Source organism: Erithacus rubecula (genome assembly GCF_903797595.1).
Source record: "Erithacus rubecula genome assembly, chromosome: 17".
Taxonomy (NCBI): Eukaryota; Metazoa; Chordata; class Aves; order Passeriformes; family Muscicapidae; genus Erithacus; species Erithacus rubecula.
In genome coordinates this window covers 5,460,619-5,474,719 of record NC_136669.1, presented here as the reverse complement: position 1 = coordinate 5,474,719, position 14,101 = coordinate 5,460,619, and the positions used below count along the sequence as shown (strand labels likewise).

Below are 14,101 nucleotides of genomic sequence, written 5' to 3'. Positions count from 1 at the left end.
AGTGGTGCTCACTTTCCAATCTTCCATTTTGAACTTCCTTGCATTCTATATAACAGCATTGTATTTCAAGATATCTTTTTTAAAAGAATCACTGCTTAAAACTCCTGTAAGTCACAACCCCTTTAACAAGTTTCAAATCCTGATTTCTCTCCTTGGACATCAGTAAGCCTCTCCCATCAAGGTAAAATAGAAGTCCCCTCCTAAACAGCCATGGGATGTTTCCAGAAGGCCAAGCTGAAGAGAAAGGAGTGCATCACCTACACAAACTGCCTTGCTGGAGCTTTTACTGTGCCACACAAAGGGAAAAGGGCTGTGCTGCCAGGGATCAGTCCCCTGCCAGTGTTTTTGGACAGCAGCCTCTGCATGGACACACCATGGCCACTGCACAGACACGTGGACAACGTCAATAACATCACTATCAGCTGCAGGTAGACACAGATGACCAGCCAGCCACTCCCTCCTCCCAGCCTCCTTTGTGTCAATAAATCTTAACCTGGCTGTTTGAGCAATGTTTAATCATAAACAGTTGGGAACATGCTTCAGAATATAAACAAAGGTGAGTAGGAGAAAAACGGAGAGTGCAGTACCAAGAATCACTCACCACTTGCTGCTGAGCCAGGTAAAAGAGAGCAGAGAAACAAAGAACTGCTGGGAACAGCACACAAGCACCTGGTGTTCATTTAAAGCAATGATCATGCAACAATAAAGTATCCAGGATTGCAGCCATGGAAGGATTTCAAGGACTAAATGCATTAACATTCTTGGTTCTCTTAAAAACAAACAAAAAAGAAAAATTAAATTGCTTAGAACACCCACTCAGATGCATGGAAATAAACTATCCTCATTGATCTCATCCCACTGCCATTTACAACAGTCATCTTGATTCCCTTCTGTGTTGCTAATCAAGCTAAAATTAACTCCTCTCCTGCTTACCACACATGCTAGAGCCACAAAAATCAACACAGGGGCAGCAGGATCAATTGTTTCTCTCTACAAATACAGTCCACTTTGCTCCTGTGGTAAACATATATTTTTATAGGATCTCTCCAGGAATTTTAACCACGTTTATCATGGGGCTGGGTAGCTGTCTAGAATAAGTAGCTCTACACTTCAAACACTTTTGAACAACTTTTAGTCATTACTGGCCTCTATGGAGCTCTGTAGAACAGACTGCAAGAAAGTGGGGAATTCAGTCCTGTTCAGCCAGGGTTTATCTTGGAAGAATCAACATCACACTTGTCACTCCTGCTCTGACTGAGAGCTAAGATGTGTCTTAAGGCAGCATCTCCACAAAGCCCTTCAATCCCAGAAGTTTGGGGCTTATTCAGAGGACACAGAGCTTCGTTTATATGGTTGTCACTCTAACAACAATGGTAAAAAAAAAAAAAAAAAAAAAAAAAAAAAAAAAATCAGAGTGCTCAGTTCTAAAGCAGTTTCATTTTAGATCCCTATGTGATGCTTTAAAGGAAAAATGCCAAACCAAAACAAAATCCTAACTCTACCAGATAACAGCCATTAAACAAAGCTGAAGTACAGATCAAATTGGCAGCACTGTGGAGTGGAACAGAAGTTTCAAAGAGAAAAGCACTCCGTGGAGATAAATATACTTCAAGTGTGTGCTTGACAGCAGCCAAGGTTTTATGGTATTGGAAAAATACAGTACAGTGATAAACAAGGCTAGTCCATCCACCCCCATTGGTAACTTGCTGTCCCACTAAGTTAATGCAAGTGCACAATGAAAGGCACATCTTATGACACAATGCAGGATGACATTTAATTCTGTGCTCTGCTCTGCCACCTCATCCTGCACCACTCTACAAATTCTACACTGTAAGGCTGAAATGGCAGACATTGCATGGTCCTGGGTCAGGAGCACAGCAAAGGCTCAGAGGTTTGACTCTCACCTTCCTGTAGGATTTCTCATTTCCCACTCTCCCCAGTCCTATGGGAGCACTGCCAAACCACAGCTCCCAATCCCAATGACAACACACAGCCCCTGGCTGCTTCAAGTCTCCTGGACTGTGGCTACTCTGGCAGCTCCAGGCAGTGAGTCTGACATTGCTTTTCAGAGATGTCACAGAAATGCTCAACACTAGCTCTGGAATACACACACATGCACTGCACCAGAAAAGACTGTCTAGTCCCCATTCACACTCAATTTTTCCCTGCTCCACGACAAATCTTGAGATAAGAGCCTAAGTCTGGCTTCCATTCTACCACAGCAGAGACCACAAGAAGTGACTCAGCCTCTGCCATCACCTCTCACTCCTTCCCTGCTTCTGTGAAATTCAAGAGTCCTTCTGAGAGGCTTTCCAAGCCTCTGCTAGTCCCACTGATCTTGGTTAAAATGAAAAAGGTCAATATTAACTATTTTCCTTCTTTGCTCATCTTGGCAGAAACACTCAACTATGTTTCCCCCTCAATCATAAACCACAATTAACACCTACCTCAGTGCCAAAAAAAAGCCCCACCTGCACCCACGCTCAGAGGAACTTCCCTCTACCAGCTTCTACACAGAGTTCTGTTTTCAATATGAAATTAAACAGTTCACCAAGAATTAAATATATACTGACAGTATGGAACTAACTGCAGGGCCACAGTTGGCCTCTACAAGAAGCACTGGTTATTCATTTCCATACCTCACTCAATACTAAGAATTTTAAATCTTTGCTTAACTGCCATGGAACTTTCAGCTGGCTGCAGATCCTGCCCCCTTCACCACACAAGTCTGGCCACTGTTGCCATAGGCAAGCAGAGACTTAAATTCTACTCTCATTTTCATCCTAACTCCCATTTCCTCAAGACTCTTCCTTTATTACTACAGGTATCCAGAGTCCCGGGACATTTTTGTACCCTGGAGAATAAGGGAAAACTAACCATTTGAAAATAGCAGTTCATAAAATCTCCTAATAACCTTTTCAGAGAGAGGCACTTGTTTCAGCATCTTTGCTGGATACACTACAGCAGTTTGATTCTCATGTAAAATCTCATTTACCATGCCATCAAGTTTCTTCTAATGGGCCATTCATCACAGTAGGGCTTGCTCTCAAATAGCCAGCCCAACACCTTGAAAGGTCTCACACAAGTCATTTAGCAGACTCACCCTTCCAAAGCCAGGGAACTACCTATAAACACATTAGGAAGGGTTGTGCAAAACAAAATCACCTCAACAAAGCTCAGGAAATAAAAAAAAACTAATTTCCACATATATATGCCAGAAAAAGCCTGTGTGTGGGATGGTACTAACCTTTGAATTCAATCAGACTCTCTAAGAGGGCTCTAACATGCAGAGCATGACTATGATGTATTTTCCTTTGAGGCTGGTTCAGTTCATTTAGAAAGTGATTTGGAAAAGCTAATGTACTATTTATATACATTATAAAAAACTACCCATATGGAGTTAAAACTTTGCAAAATGTTCACATAAGTCCGTTCCACTCCCTCGGAAGACATTTCACAATCCATTCAATACCCCTTAGAGGAAGCCAGGATTACTGTTTTAAAACAGCTCTGAGGGTAGTTTAAATGTTTTAAAAGCTGACAGCTTCTAGACTCAGAGCCAAATAAACATTTGGGGCAACAGAGAGCCTCTTACACAAGTGTCTACAAAGTGACATCCACCTGCATCCTTCCAAATATTGACATTTAAAATAAAGGTTAAAAGACAATCCCAGGCACAATCTTCCCTCCTACTAAAAATCAACAATTTTACTATGATTCAGATGATGATGTACTGAATTGGCTTGTGAAAGACCACCTAGAAGGATGTGGTTAAGATTGCAAACAATAAAAAACAATCTCAAGATTTCTAAGGTATTTTAAATCCTGCCAGTATATACAACTGTGCTGAGGAGTTTAATCCTTGAAAAGAGTCTAACCAACTGAAGTGACAATGACTCTTGCAAAATACAGAATATGTGGAAGTTGTCACCCCAGTGGTTTCATTATTTTTAAATTAGGAAAATTTTAGAGACTTATCCTGTCATATTACTGGCAGAGTTTAATGCTCCCTTTCTTTTGTTCCAGAAGAATATACAGAATTAGGGAAACATTCTATTTTAACGGATGTACCTTATCTGAAGATTTATATGAACTTCACAGTTTGCAGTATCAGCTTTTTGGGGAACAGAATTCTGTCCGTTTTCTGCCACAGTTTTTTTTTTTTTTTCAATAGGAATTTTCATTCTTGCAATGGAGAACAAAGCAGGAAGAAATTGAGAAGAAACTGTAGTCTCTTGGAGAAGAGGATGCACCCACCACTTGGTGACAAGAGACCTCAGATTCAGAATCAATATCCACCAAAACAAGCTTGTTTCCCAACTTCATCCTGTTTGCAGTGATTTTTACACAATTGTAAACAAACAATGTGCAAGTCTAAACTACTCAATTGTGCCTATTTTCAACAGCCAGTCTGCATATGCCTTGTTTACACAAAATACAGAAAAAAAAATATAGCAATGCTTTTATTGAAGCACTATCAATCAGGAATTTCTCCTAAGAATTCCTATGCCTGAAGAAAACTTTAGTGCTTGCCTTAATATACCATAAAGGCATTAGCAGCAAAGCATGTGCCACCCTTTGACTTCCTTTGCAGGTCTTCCCAGGACTAAAACAGTTTCATTATCTTGTCTCATTAGATGGTATCTGAGGGAGACATGGGAAAAGAGGAGCTATAGTAATTATCCAGATGAATGGACAAGGCAGAAGGAGGTAAAGCCACCCAATTGCCAGGCTTGTTGACAGCCAACACCCCTTTACACACGGTGGGCAGGCAGCCACCAGCACCACCTTCTGCCAGCCAGGAGACAATTAAAAAAAGGAATGAGATCAATAAATACATAGCAGTTGGCACATCTCCCACACCAAGAGTCTACCCTTATTAGCTTGGGCTACGCCTCAAACTGAATATGAAAAGCAAAATCATTTTTGGTCTACCCATCAGGTAGAAACAAAATTTGCTTTCTGTGTCTAGTCCTTTTCTCCTCCCACTCAATCAGGATTCCGAGTGTGTAAGAGTCCAGAGTTCTTATGCCCTCGAGAGAGGAAAGGCCTGAAGTTGCTCAAGAACAATTCCTTTAGCAAGTGCACAAACTGGCTCTGCAGGGAGTCCAGTCCTGCTTAGACAAACTGTTGGTGGCTTCTGTATGTGGCCTAAAGGGAGATAGAAGATTAAAACAGTTTGTGTGGGAAGATTTCCCAAGGCTCTCCTTGAAGTGGCACGAAGCAGAAAAAAGGGGTACAGCTCCAAGGCTGTATTGCAGAGAGGGAGGGAGGGATGTCCTTTTCCACAGTGCTTACGCCACCTCTGCAAGGCTTTTTGTCTCCTCATTCTGTCCTGAAAGATGGAGTGAGTTGTACTTGCACATGAAAACAGCCTCTTATGCTAGAAGGTTCTTGGAGCAGGATAATAAGTGGTAACAATGTGCTTAAAGTTTCCTTCCACTTCTCCTCCTATCCTAATCACACAGCATATATTAACAGAACCAGACAAAGATGGTCCATCTTTGCTCCTTCAGCTAAGGCAGAGTTCCTAATTAACTTCTACATTATTTCTCACCAGCTGTCAAGATGTCCTCAAAGAACATGAAAATTACATATCTGGTACATTTAAAGGAGGGAGGAAAACCACCAAAGTAAATTGCACATGCACAACAAACAACAACCCAAGAAATTAAACTGGCTTTTAAGTTACTAAAAATAGACAGGATGGGAGGGGAAGGGACTATCAATCAAATCTCAGGGTTGCTGAATATTCAAAGAACAGCCTTGTAATAGACTGCTCTCTCAAGATTGCTTGAAATTTTTATGATAAAAAATGCAAGAAGACATGAAAAAAGGAGCATAAGGATAACGAAGAGCAAAATACACATGACAGAAGTGGATACAGAGTATTAATTAGGCCATTAAGATACTTAAATGTTTTACTGTCCAATGAAATATGTATTTCATAAAAATTAAGTGCCATGCAGAAGGAATGCACACATGCATTTACTGAGCTGTTCTGAAGAAACCAAAGATATGAATTACTAGCAAAAAACATTTGTGGACAAGAGTGAATAGACATTAGTAAAATTGTATTTGTACTATGAAAACAAAGAATATGCAATTGGATGGAAATTTTCACTCACATTTACTTAAGGGAGAAATTCATCTGCTCTATAAGCATCTCATCAATCTGTTTTTATGAGGAGTCTGCAGTCAACTGAAATAGGGAGACTTATAAATACTTGAAAAAACAGTTCAGTGATTAATACTGAATTATTGACTGAAGTGAATGCATTAAGACCAGACAACAATTTGTACTCACAATTAGTCGATTAACCATGTCTGGAAGTACATCAAGATGTCTTTTCATAGCCCATATTCAGGAGACAGAAAAAAATGCTTCAGCTTTTTCATCTTACAAATTTGTAAAAAAAAAAAAAAAAAATTGCAAAAATGACACCCAGACATCCAGACCTTCAGCTCCACGTTTTCCCAGGTTTCAGTCTTGCAGTCAGTTACATCAGGGCCCATCAGCCATTTCAGATGCATAAAACAACATTTTAACCTAAGTTTACCTGTCAGAAAACACTGCACAAGCTCAGGGGACTTCCAAGGCATTTGCTGCAAAGCATATTCAACTGTAAGAGAACAAAGACCTTCACCACCCACTACACTGTGGAATGAGTTTTACAGCACATTTCCCTGCCATACTTTTCTTTCTTTATCGTGGATATCCTAATCATGAGTCTGCAACCTCAGGAAACTCCTGGATGTACAGGGACTGAACCAAAGATAATAAAACAAAGCTGGTCTTGGGCATGGCTACATGTGAGAGAAGCCTCTGTGCTCTGGATGGCTCCTAAGGAAAAGGAAAGAATCTGTACTAAAAGCAAATGAGAAATTTTCTCCCTTTTCATTAACATCAGCAGCTCAAAAGCACATGATTTTTCTTATTTTAACCACATTTCCACTTGGATTGGAAAGAAAAGCTGTCTCATGCACATCTAAGCAGCAGTGAGGTGAAGCTTGGCCTGTGAAGGATTTCTGGTTACAGAACTCCTCAGCTCTGAAGGCAGAACAGTCAGACACTGAGGCAGAAGGAGCTCAGAGTAAATCACTGCATGCCAGAAGAGCTGATATGGAGCTGAGTGCTAGCAGAGCTCCCCCAGAATAGGACAGCCAGCTGGAGGGAGCTGTCAGCTCTCTGAGTGGTTCAACAAGCACCTCAGCAGCCTGTGTCCCCTCTGTCACCCCCACTGCCCCCAAACCCTCGCTGGCTCTGCTCTCTGCCACCCCTGCACCAACTCCTCCCAATAACACACACTAATTACCACACCTGGCTCACCAATAAGCCTTTATTTGCATGGCAAAAGTAGCAAATTCAAGTAGTTCCCTGCTCTCTACCAACATCCTGTTGCCACATCTACTCCTCCAGGAAACTGCAGCACTGAGAGAGAGAATTTGGCATCCCACAGAAGAGCTCTGATGCCAAATGGCCAGTGGAGCAGTTAGTGGGAGCTGGCTTACAAAGACAACAGGCACATTAATCTGCTTGTCATTTATGCTTCCAGTTATTCAGTGCAAGGCTGCCTATCACGTTTTCTGCAGAGTAAAAAAACAAAGCAAACAGCATTATTTTGATTTGTTACCAGGACAGATGCTCTACAGTGAGTATGCTCACACAGCTGGCACCAAAATAACCAGGATATGAATTACTACAGATTTCATCATTTTTATTTCCCATTTTAAGAAAAGCAAAAACTTTCACACTCATTCATCCTTTAGATTTATATGAAAACACAACAGTGCCCACAGGAAGGAATCCACAGCCACCTAAGGATATGTGCCATGATTAAGAGTTTGCAAGCACAAAGAGGTTACACCAGCATAACCTGAATCCACATTTATGACTTTATAGCTTTATGACTTTATATCCACACAAAACTGTACAAGACAAGTGTGGCATGTTCTCCTTATTTTTTTCATAATCAACAAAGCTGAACCAAGCCTGGCTTAAAAGAATCCATAAGGACATACACTGAGTTTTGCATAACCTTAGTTTATATTCACAACCTGACTTACAGCAGAGCTATTTTTGAATCAACAAATTGAGCAGCAGTTTCACATGAGAGAAACTTTTCCTCAAACGTTTAATATAACTCATGACAAATTGAGCTGCTGAGCCAAAAATTATTACTTGACATGAATTCCATAATTAAAATCAGGTAATCCTTTATCACATCTTGTTGTGCAACAAAAAAACCCGTTCTCAAAGACAGTCTTTGAAATTAAGTAAGAGCATGAAAAATACAAGATGAAGCACTAAGAAAGCAAATCTTTAAAGGGTTTCTAGCAAGAGTAAAACCACCATCCACAAGCTGTAGCACATATTTCAAACAAAGAACAAAAAAAAAAATAGTTGCAAATGCAGATAATGCAATATTTAAGAAGCAAAACTACCAGAGACAACATACATATGCAGCATTTCAGAAATAACAAGTTCTGCAGTCGTGGTTCCGTGGTAAAATCTTTAAAATCCTGAATTAGTGCCTCGACTAATCAGACTAACAGACTGTACAGCCACAACCCTTAGAAACTGGATCTAATTCTACATTTAGAATTTAGACACCCCCACTACCCAAACAGCAAAGGGAACTTGTGTACTCACAATATGGAAAGATTAATGAACGTGTAAAATTCTGCAGGATCAGCACCTTGGTGTGTGGTCAGAGTATTGGACTATTTATTTTTGTCAAGTTTATTGAGCACCTAGAAAAATCCCATTATAAATAAAGCAGCATGCTCTTAATAAAACTTGACATGCATGGTAAACTTTCAATTTATAATTTATAATATATACACGTAATTTATTTTACTTTAACTCTATGTTTTAATTTGATTTCACACATCCATATATTTACTTCCCTTGTATTTATTCTCAAGTTAAGAAAGCTCCTCCATTTATTTCCTAAATGCTAAAAGAACTGCAGATTTTAAAACTTGTTTTTATGCTTAGAAACCTCATACTGAAAGAACCCATTTACACTGAAAAACACCAACTTCAGGCTCCATTAATAACGTTACTGCAAAAATCCTAAATGGTCACAGAAGCAATAAGCAAATATCCCTTGAAACATTCCCAGACAAGCATCATTTTCCAATCTATTGAGCTCACAGTTCAAAAAGCTCAAGTGCTATTATCAGGCTATGCTCAAACAACATTTGCAGGTTTGGTAAATGGAACTTTTGTATTTAGGAGCATCTGAAGACCTGACTTACAGCTATTTAAAATTCAGGTTAGCAAGTTTAACTTTCAACTGCTACAGTTCTTTCTGTTCTGGGGGACAAAACAAACAAACTAACATAAATAAATAAATGCTTATTTTAGTTACTGGAAGTGCTTAACTTGTTATTGCCAATTATTTTTAAAATTGAGTCAATTTTGAAGACAATAAAGAAAAAAGCTCATAATTCATCATTAACATGATCCTGTAAACACCTGATTACACCACAAATTTGAAGACATTACTGTCTTTAGCAGGAAAAAACACTCCAGTTAATGGTTCCTGCTCTATCTTACTCTTTTGCTGGTATCACAAGTTTTTAAAATCTAGTGCATATTTTCCTGTAGTTTTGAGTTCTTCTCCTTCTTACAGAAAAATACCCAGATATTTATCTAAAATTTCTAGCTCCCACCAGCACAGCTAAAAAAACATCACAAGCTATAAAAAGTTTCTAGCAAATCTTTAATTTGATTTGAAGCACTTATTTTTGATGTAAGTACTTCCATCATTTCATCTTGATTTATGTTTATAATGTCTGCTGTAATGTGGCACTTATTAATTAAACTGATTAAGGATCTTCAGCTGTACCATAGGTCCTCCACTCTTCCACCCACTTTGTTCCTAACTGTCATTAACCTCTAGGAAATGTCCTCTTTGTTGGTTATTACTGTTTAATTATACTGTATAGTTATGTCATCACATCTGTGAAATACAACCTCCCATAACAACACAGCTGTGGAATATGATACTCCTGCCCAGCAGTAAAATCTTGGTTACAGCAGAGAATCCACACACACCACGCTGATGGAGGAAGTGATAGAAAGCTTTTCAAAAGCCCTTGAGTTTGAGTAGGGCTGTTGAGACAGGAGGTAAGTACAGCCTTCAAGAGAGGTCTCAAACTTCCCCCCTCCTTCCTCCCTTCCCACCCCTCCTGACAAGATCCTCCATACATTTCAGGAATTACTTCTAACCTCAGAAAACTTAGAAAAGAGAACTTCTATACAGAAATAGCAAAGTGAGAAGGAACCTCAGAAAACAGAATTTATGAGCTCATCATCTATTTTTCAACGAATAGTATGAACTACAACTGAAAGACACTTTTTCCTGGAACCCTCTGCTTCCATTCATGATCTCATGATGCACAAGCATTTCCTCTGCTTGTAATGTAAAAGCAGCAGCCACTGCAGTGGCCCAAAGAAAACAGCACTCTGCACATTTCTGCCATCCTTTACAGGTGTGGGAGGAAAAGGGAGGACAACCACTCAAACAACTGGTTTTCAGAAGATTACCAGCAAGAGCTCCCAACATGACAAGGTCCTCCCTCTAAAACACTGGATGGAATGCTCAGTAATTCCTGAAATTTAACATAAACTGTACATTCTGCTGGTACATGGAAAAGGTGTGGCTGTATCAAACAGGGCAGGAGTGTTACCATAACATGCAGAAAACATTGTGTAAAGTCTGTGTACTCCAACCTGTCCTCCCTTTGTCCTCCTTCTGACATGAGCTGGCAGCAAGCACACAGGCTTCTCTACAGGAAAAAAAAAAGGCACTTTTTGTTTACTGGGGAGAGATTTTTGTGTGTGTGTGCACGTGTGGAGAGGGTGACTGGGAGAGAATTGTCTGATTTTTCAAGAGTGGAGATAACAAGATAACAGCAGCCAGTTTCAAGCCTCAATCAAGACTGTGTACACCAAGCTCCAACAAGATTTTCTTTTTCCTGGTCTGGGTTACAAACCCTTGACTGGCCAGTAAGGAGTTGTTTACCTGATAGAAGCAAGGGGGCAAATTCCTTTAGATTGATGCAAAACATTTTCCTACTCTGGAAGTCAGAAAGGGAGGAGCAGCAAGTTTATTTATGTAGCTCAAATAGCAGCCAAGCTATGAGGATGTCTTATTGTGTAGAGTTCAGAAGTGTACATTAAACTCCTCCCTTTAAAGAAATGCAGAAGGAAAGTTGCCATTCCCACTCCAGGAGTCAGGAGCAAAGGGGAGAGAAATAAGCAACTAGGTTGCTGTTTGACATAGTTTTCTGTCACAATGCTTATGATTAACCAAGTGAGGAAATTGAATGACAGGGAGGAAAGAGCTTGAACAGACACCAGAGCCAGAGGGAATGACAACAGAAGTGCCCAGGGCTTCGGGTGGTCTTGTTTTACAAAGCCAGATTAATTACCCAGACACTAAAGGACATCTCTTTTAGAAATTGAAACACGTTAGAAACCAAAACGCCTCAGAGAGTGAGCAGCTAGGGAGCTATAACTAAATTACAAAGTACAAAATGAAGCAGCCTGCAGAGGAAATGAGTAATTAAAAAACCCTCCCCTGAGCAACAGGCTGGAGAGGGATAAGTCCAGGACCCTGGTGCTGGAGGTAAACAGTACCAAAGCCAAAACGTGACAGATGAAAACAGATGTTTTATACAAACAACAGCCCCCCAATCTCCTGCCTCCACAGGGCACTCAGAGATGGCATTAGGTACAGCCAGTCTGGAACAACCTGAGGAGATGCACACAGGAACTACATCACCCACCACTATCACGCTGCTGCCCTGGGGTGAAGCACTGCAGTCGCTGGACAGTACTCAGCAACTATAAACAATGTTTTCAGAGGAAGAAATAGAATAACATCAACCTCATTCTTCTTTCTGCAAGAGAATTTAACAGAGCACAGACCCTGGTAGCACAGCAAACCCTTCTGCACCCCTCTCCCCTTCCTCAAGGAAGCACTTGGGCACCTGTGGTCCTGGTGAGCAGCATCACTCCCAGCCTGGCTTGATTCCTTTTTTTCCTGCTGCTACAGAGAGACACCAGGAACAACACCTAACGTGCCAACCCTTAAGTAAGCAATTCTGGCAAAGTGGTTCCCAACTTTTTCCACTAGATCTTTTCCAAGGACGACAAGCCTTGGGTGTAGCAAGTTTTAGCCCACTGAGAGTCCTTCCTTCTTCTCTGCCTTTCTGAAACCCTTAAGAGCCACCAGTTGAACACGCAGGCAAGCATGGAGGACGATGATCATGGGGGACACTGCATAAGGGGCTCACACTTTCACACTTTTTCCCCTGACAGGGTTCCATCAGAGGGAGCAGCCCCAGTGCCAATGAACATCATCCCCTTTCTGGGATGGCAGCAAGGCCGGGAAGGTGAGGACAGCCCATGCTGATGCTGAGAACCTCTCCAAGCAGATGTCCCTCACCACCACCTCAGGCCCTGCACCAGGTGAGTGCTCCTCACCCACTGTGACCAGCTCCAGGCAAGGGGACCTTCAGTGTCCCCTAAGGCTCTCTGTGAGCAGGGGGATCCCTCACCGCAATCTCCACCTTATTCAGAGGCCGACCCTCACCATCCCCAGACCCCTGATGGGCAGGGGGACCCTTGACCCGTTTTTTCCACCATCTGTGTCCCCTCACCATCACCTCAGGCCGCTCTCCTGGCAGACACACACCCCCTGCATGGGACACGGGCAGCTCACCGTCTGCTCCGTGGGGCGAGGAGCCCCCGCTCCGCCCAGCCCCGCGCCCCCTCCCCGGCACCGAGGGTCCCTGTCCGCCCCCGGGGCCGCCCCTGCCCTGCCGAGCGGCCCGGCCCCGCCGCCCCCGGCACTCACTGCGGCGGGAGCTGCAGGGCCGGGCCGCCGCGGCGCTGGAAGGCGCCGTCCACGAAGACGCCGTTCTTGCCGAGGCAGCGCAGGTAGAAGTGCGGCTCCTGGAAGCTGAGCTGCAGGTGCCGCCGCGAGATGAAGCTGGAGTGCCCCATGTTGACGTCCACCGAGCCCTGCGAGGAGTTGCGGCCTATGGTGACGGCCGGCTGCCGCATGAGGAACTCGAACTCGCGGCCCTGCAGCCGCGCCAGCACCGGCCCGGTGCAGGCGGCGGGCGGCGCGGCCGGGGGCGGCGGCCCGGGAGGGGGCGCGGCGGCGGGGCTGCAGGGCGCCGAGCGCAGCGCCAGCAGAGCCCGCGCCCCGCTACTGTCCTCACCGATTTCGGCCATGTTCCCCAGCAGCGAGCGAGCCAGCGTGCCGGCCTCCGGGGCGGGGCCGGCGGGGCGGGGATGGCGGGGACGCGGGGCGGGGCGGGAGCCGCGCCGGCCGCCGCCTCCCCCGGCAGCTCCGCCGGGCGCGGCCGCCTCGCCGCGGAGCGGGGCGCGGGGCGGGGGCGGCAACGGCGGCCGCGCGGCGCCGCCTGCGGGCCGGGGCGGGCAGCGCAGCACGGGCGGGTGTGAGGGAGCGGCCCCGGCCGGCGGCTCCCGGCGGTTTAACCGCTGCGGGCCGGCCCCGGGGCCGCGGGGCCGCACAAACACCGCCCGAGCCGCGGGCGGGCCCGCTGTGCATCAGCCGCGCGTTCTGCGGGCAGCGGCAGAGCCGCGGCACCGTTCTGGCCGCTGGCAGGGGCTCGCTTTAGCTGCCTTTTGCTGCCTCTCCATGGAATCATTGAGTGGTTTGGGTTGGAAAGGACTTTCAAGATAATCCCATCCCCTGCCATGACAGGGACACCTCTCAGTATCCCAGGATGCTCCAAGTCCCGTCCAACTTGGCCTTGGACATTTCCAGGGATGGGGCAGCCACAGCTTCTCTGGGCACCCTGTGCCAGCACCTCACCACCCTCACAGCAAATAATTTCTTCCCAATATTTCACATAAGTTTCCATTCTTTCAATTTGTACCCATTACTCCTTGTCCTGTCACTGCAGTTCCTAACAAAGAGTCTCTTCAAATCACCTCATACGCAGCTCGCTGTGCTGGAGAGATGCCCCAAGCCCGAACCCCAGGCTCTCTGTGGGGCAGGGGCACGTCCAGGCTCTGCCTGGGCTCTGGGCTCTGACATGGCCTGCGTTT

The 14,101-nt window shown here is 44.1% G+C and overlaps 1 protein-coding gene across 1 annotated transcript in view; it reads right to left on the bottom strand.

Annotated features, from left to right (window-relative positions):
* Window positions 1-13,390, bottom strand: part of FOXK1 (forkhead box K1) — a 56,543-nt gene extending 43,153 nt beyond the window's left edge. Inside the window, exon 1 of the mRNA XM_079321238.1 lies at window positions 12,876-13,390. Coding sequence (XP_079177364.1) covers window positions 12,876-13,258 — 383 coding nt within the window. The 5' untranslated portion in view covers window positions 13,259-13,390. The remainder of the gene's footprint in view (window positions 1-12,875) is intronic.
* Window positions 13,391-14,101: the final 711 nt, after the last annotated feature.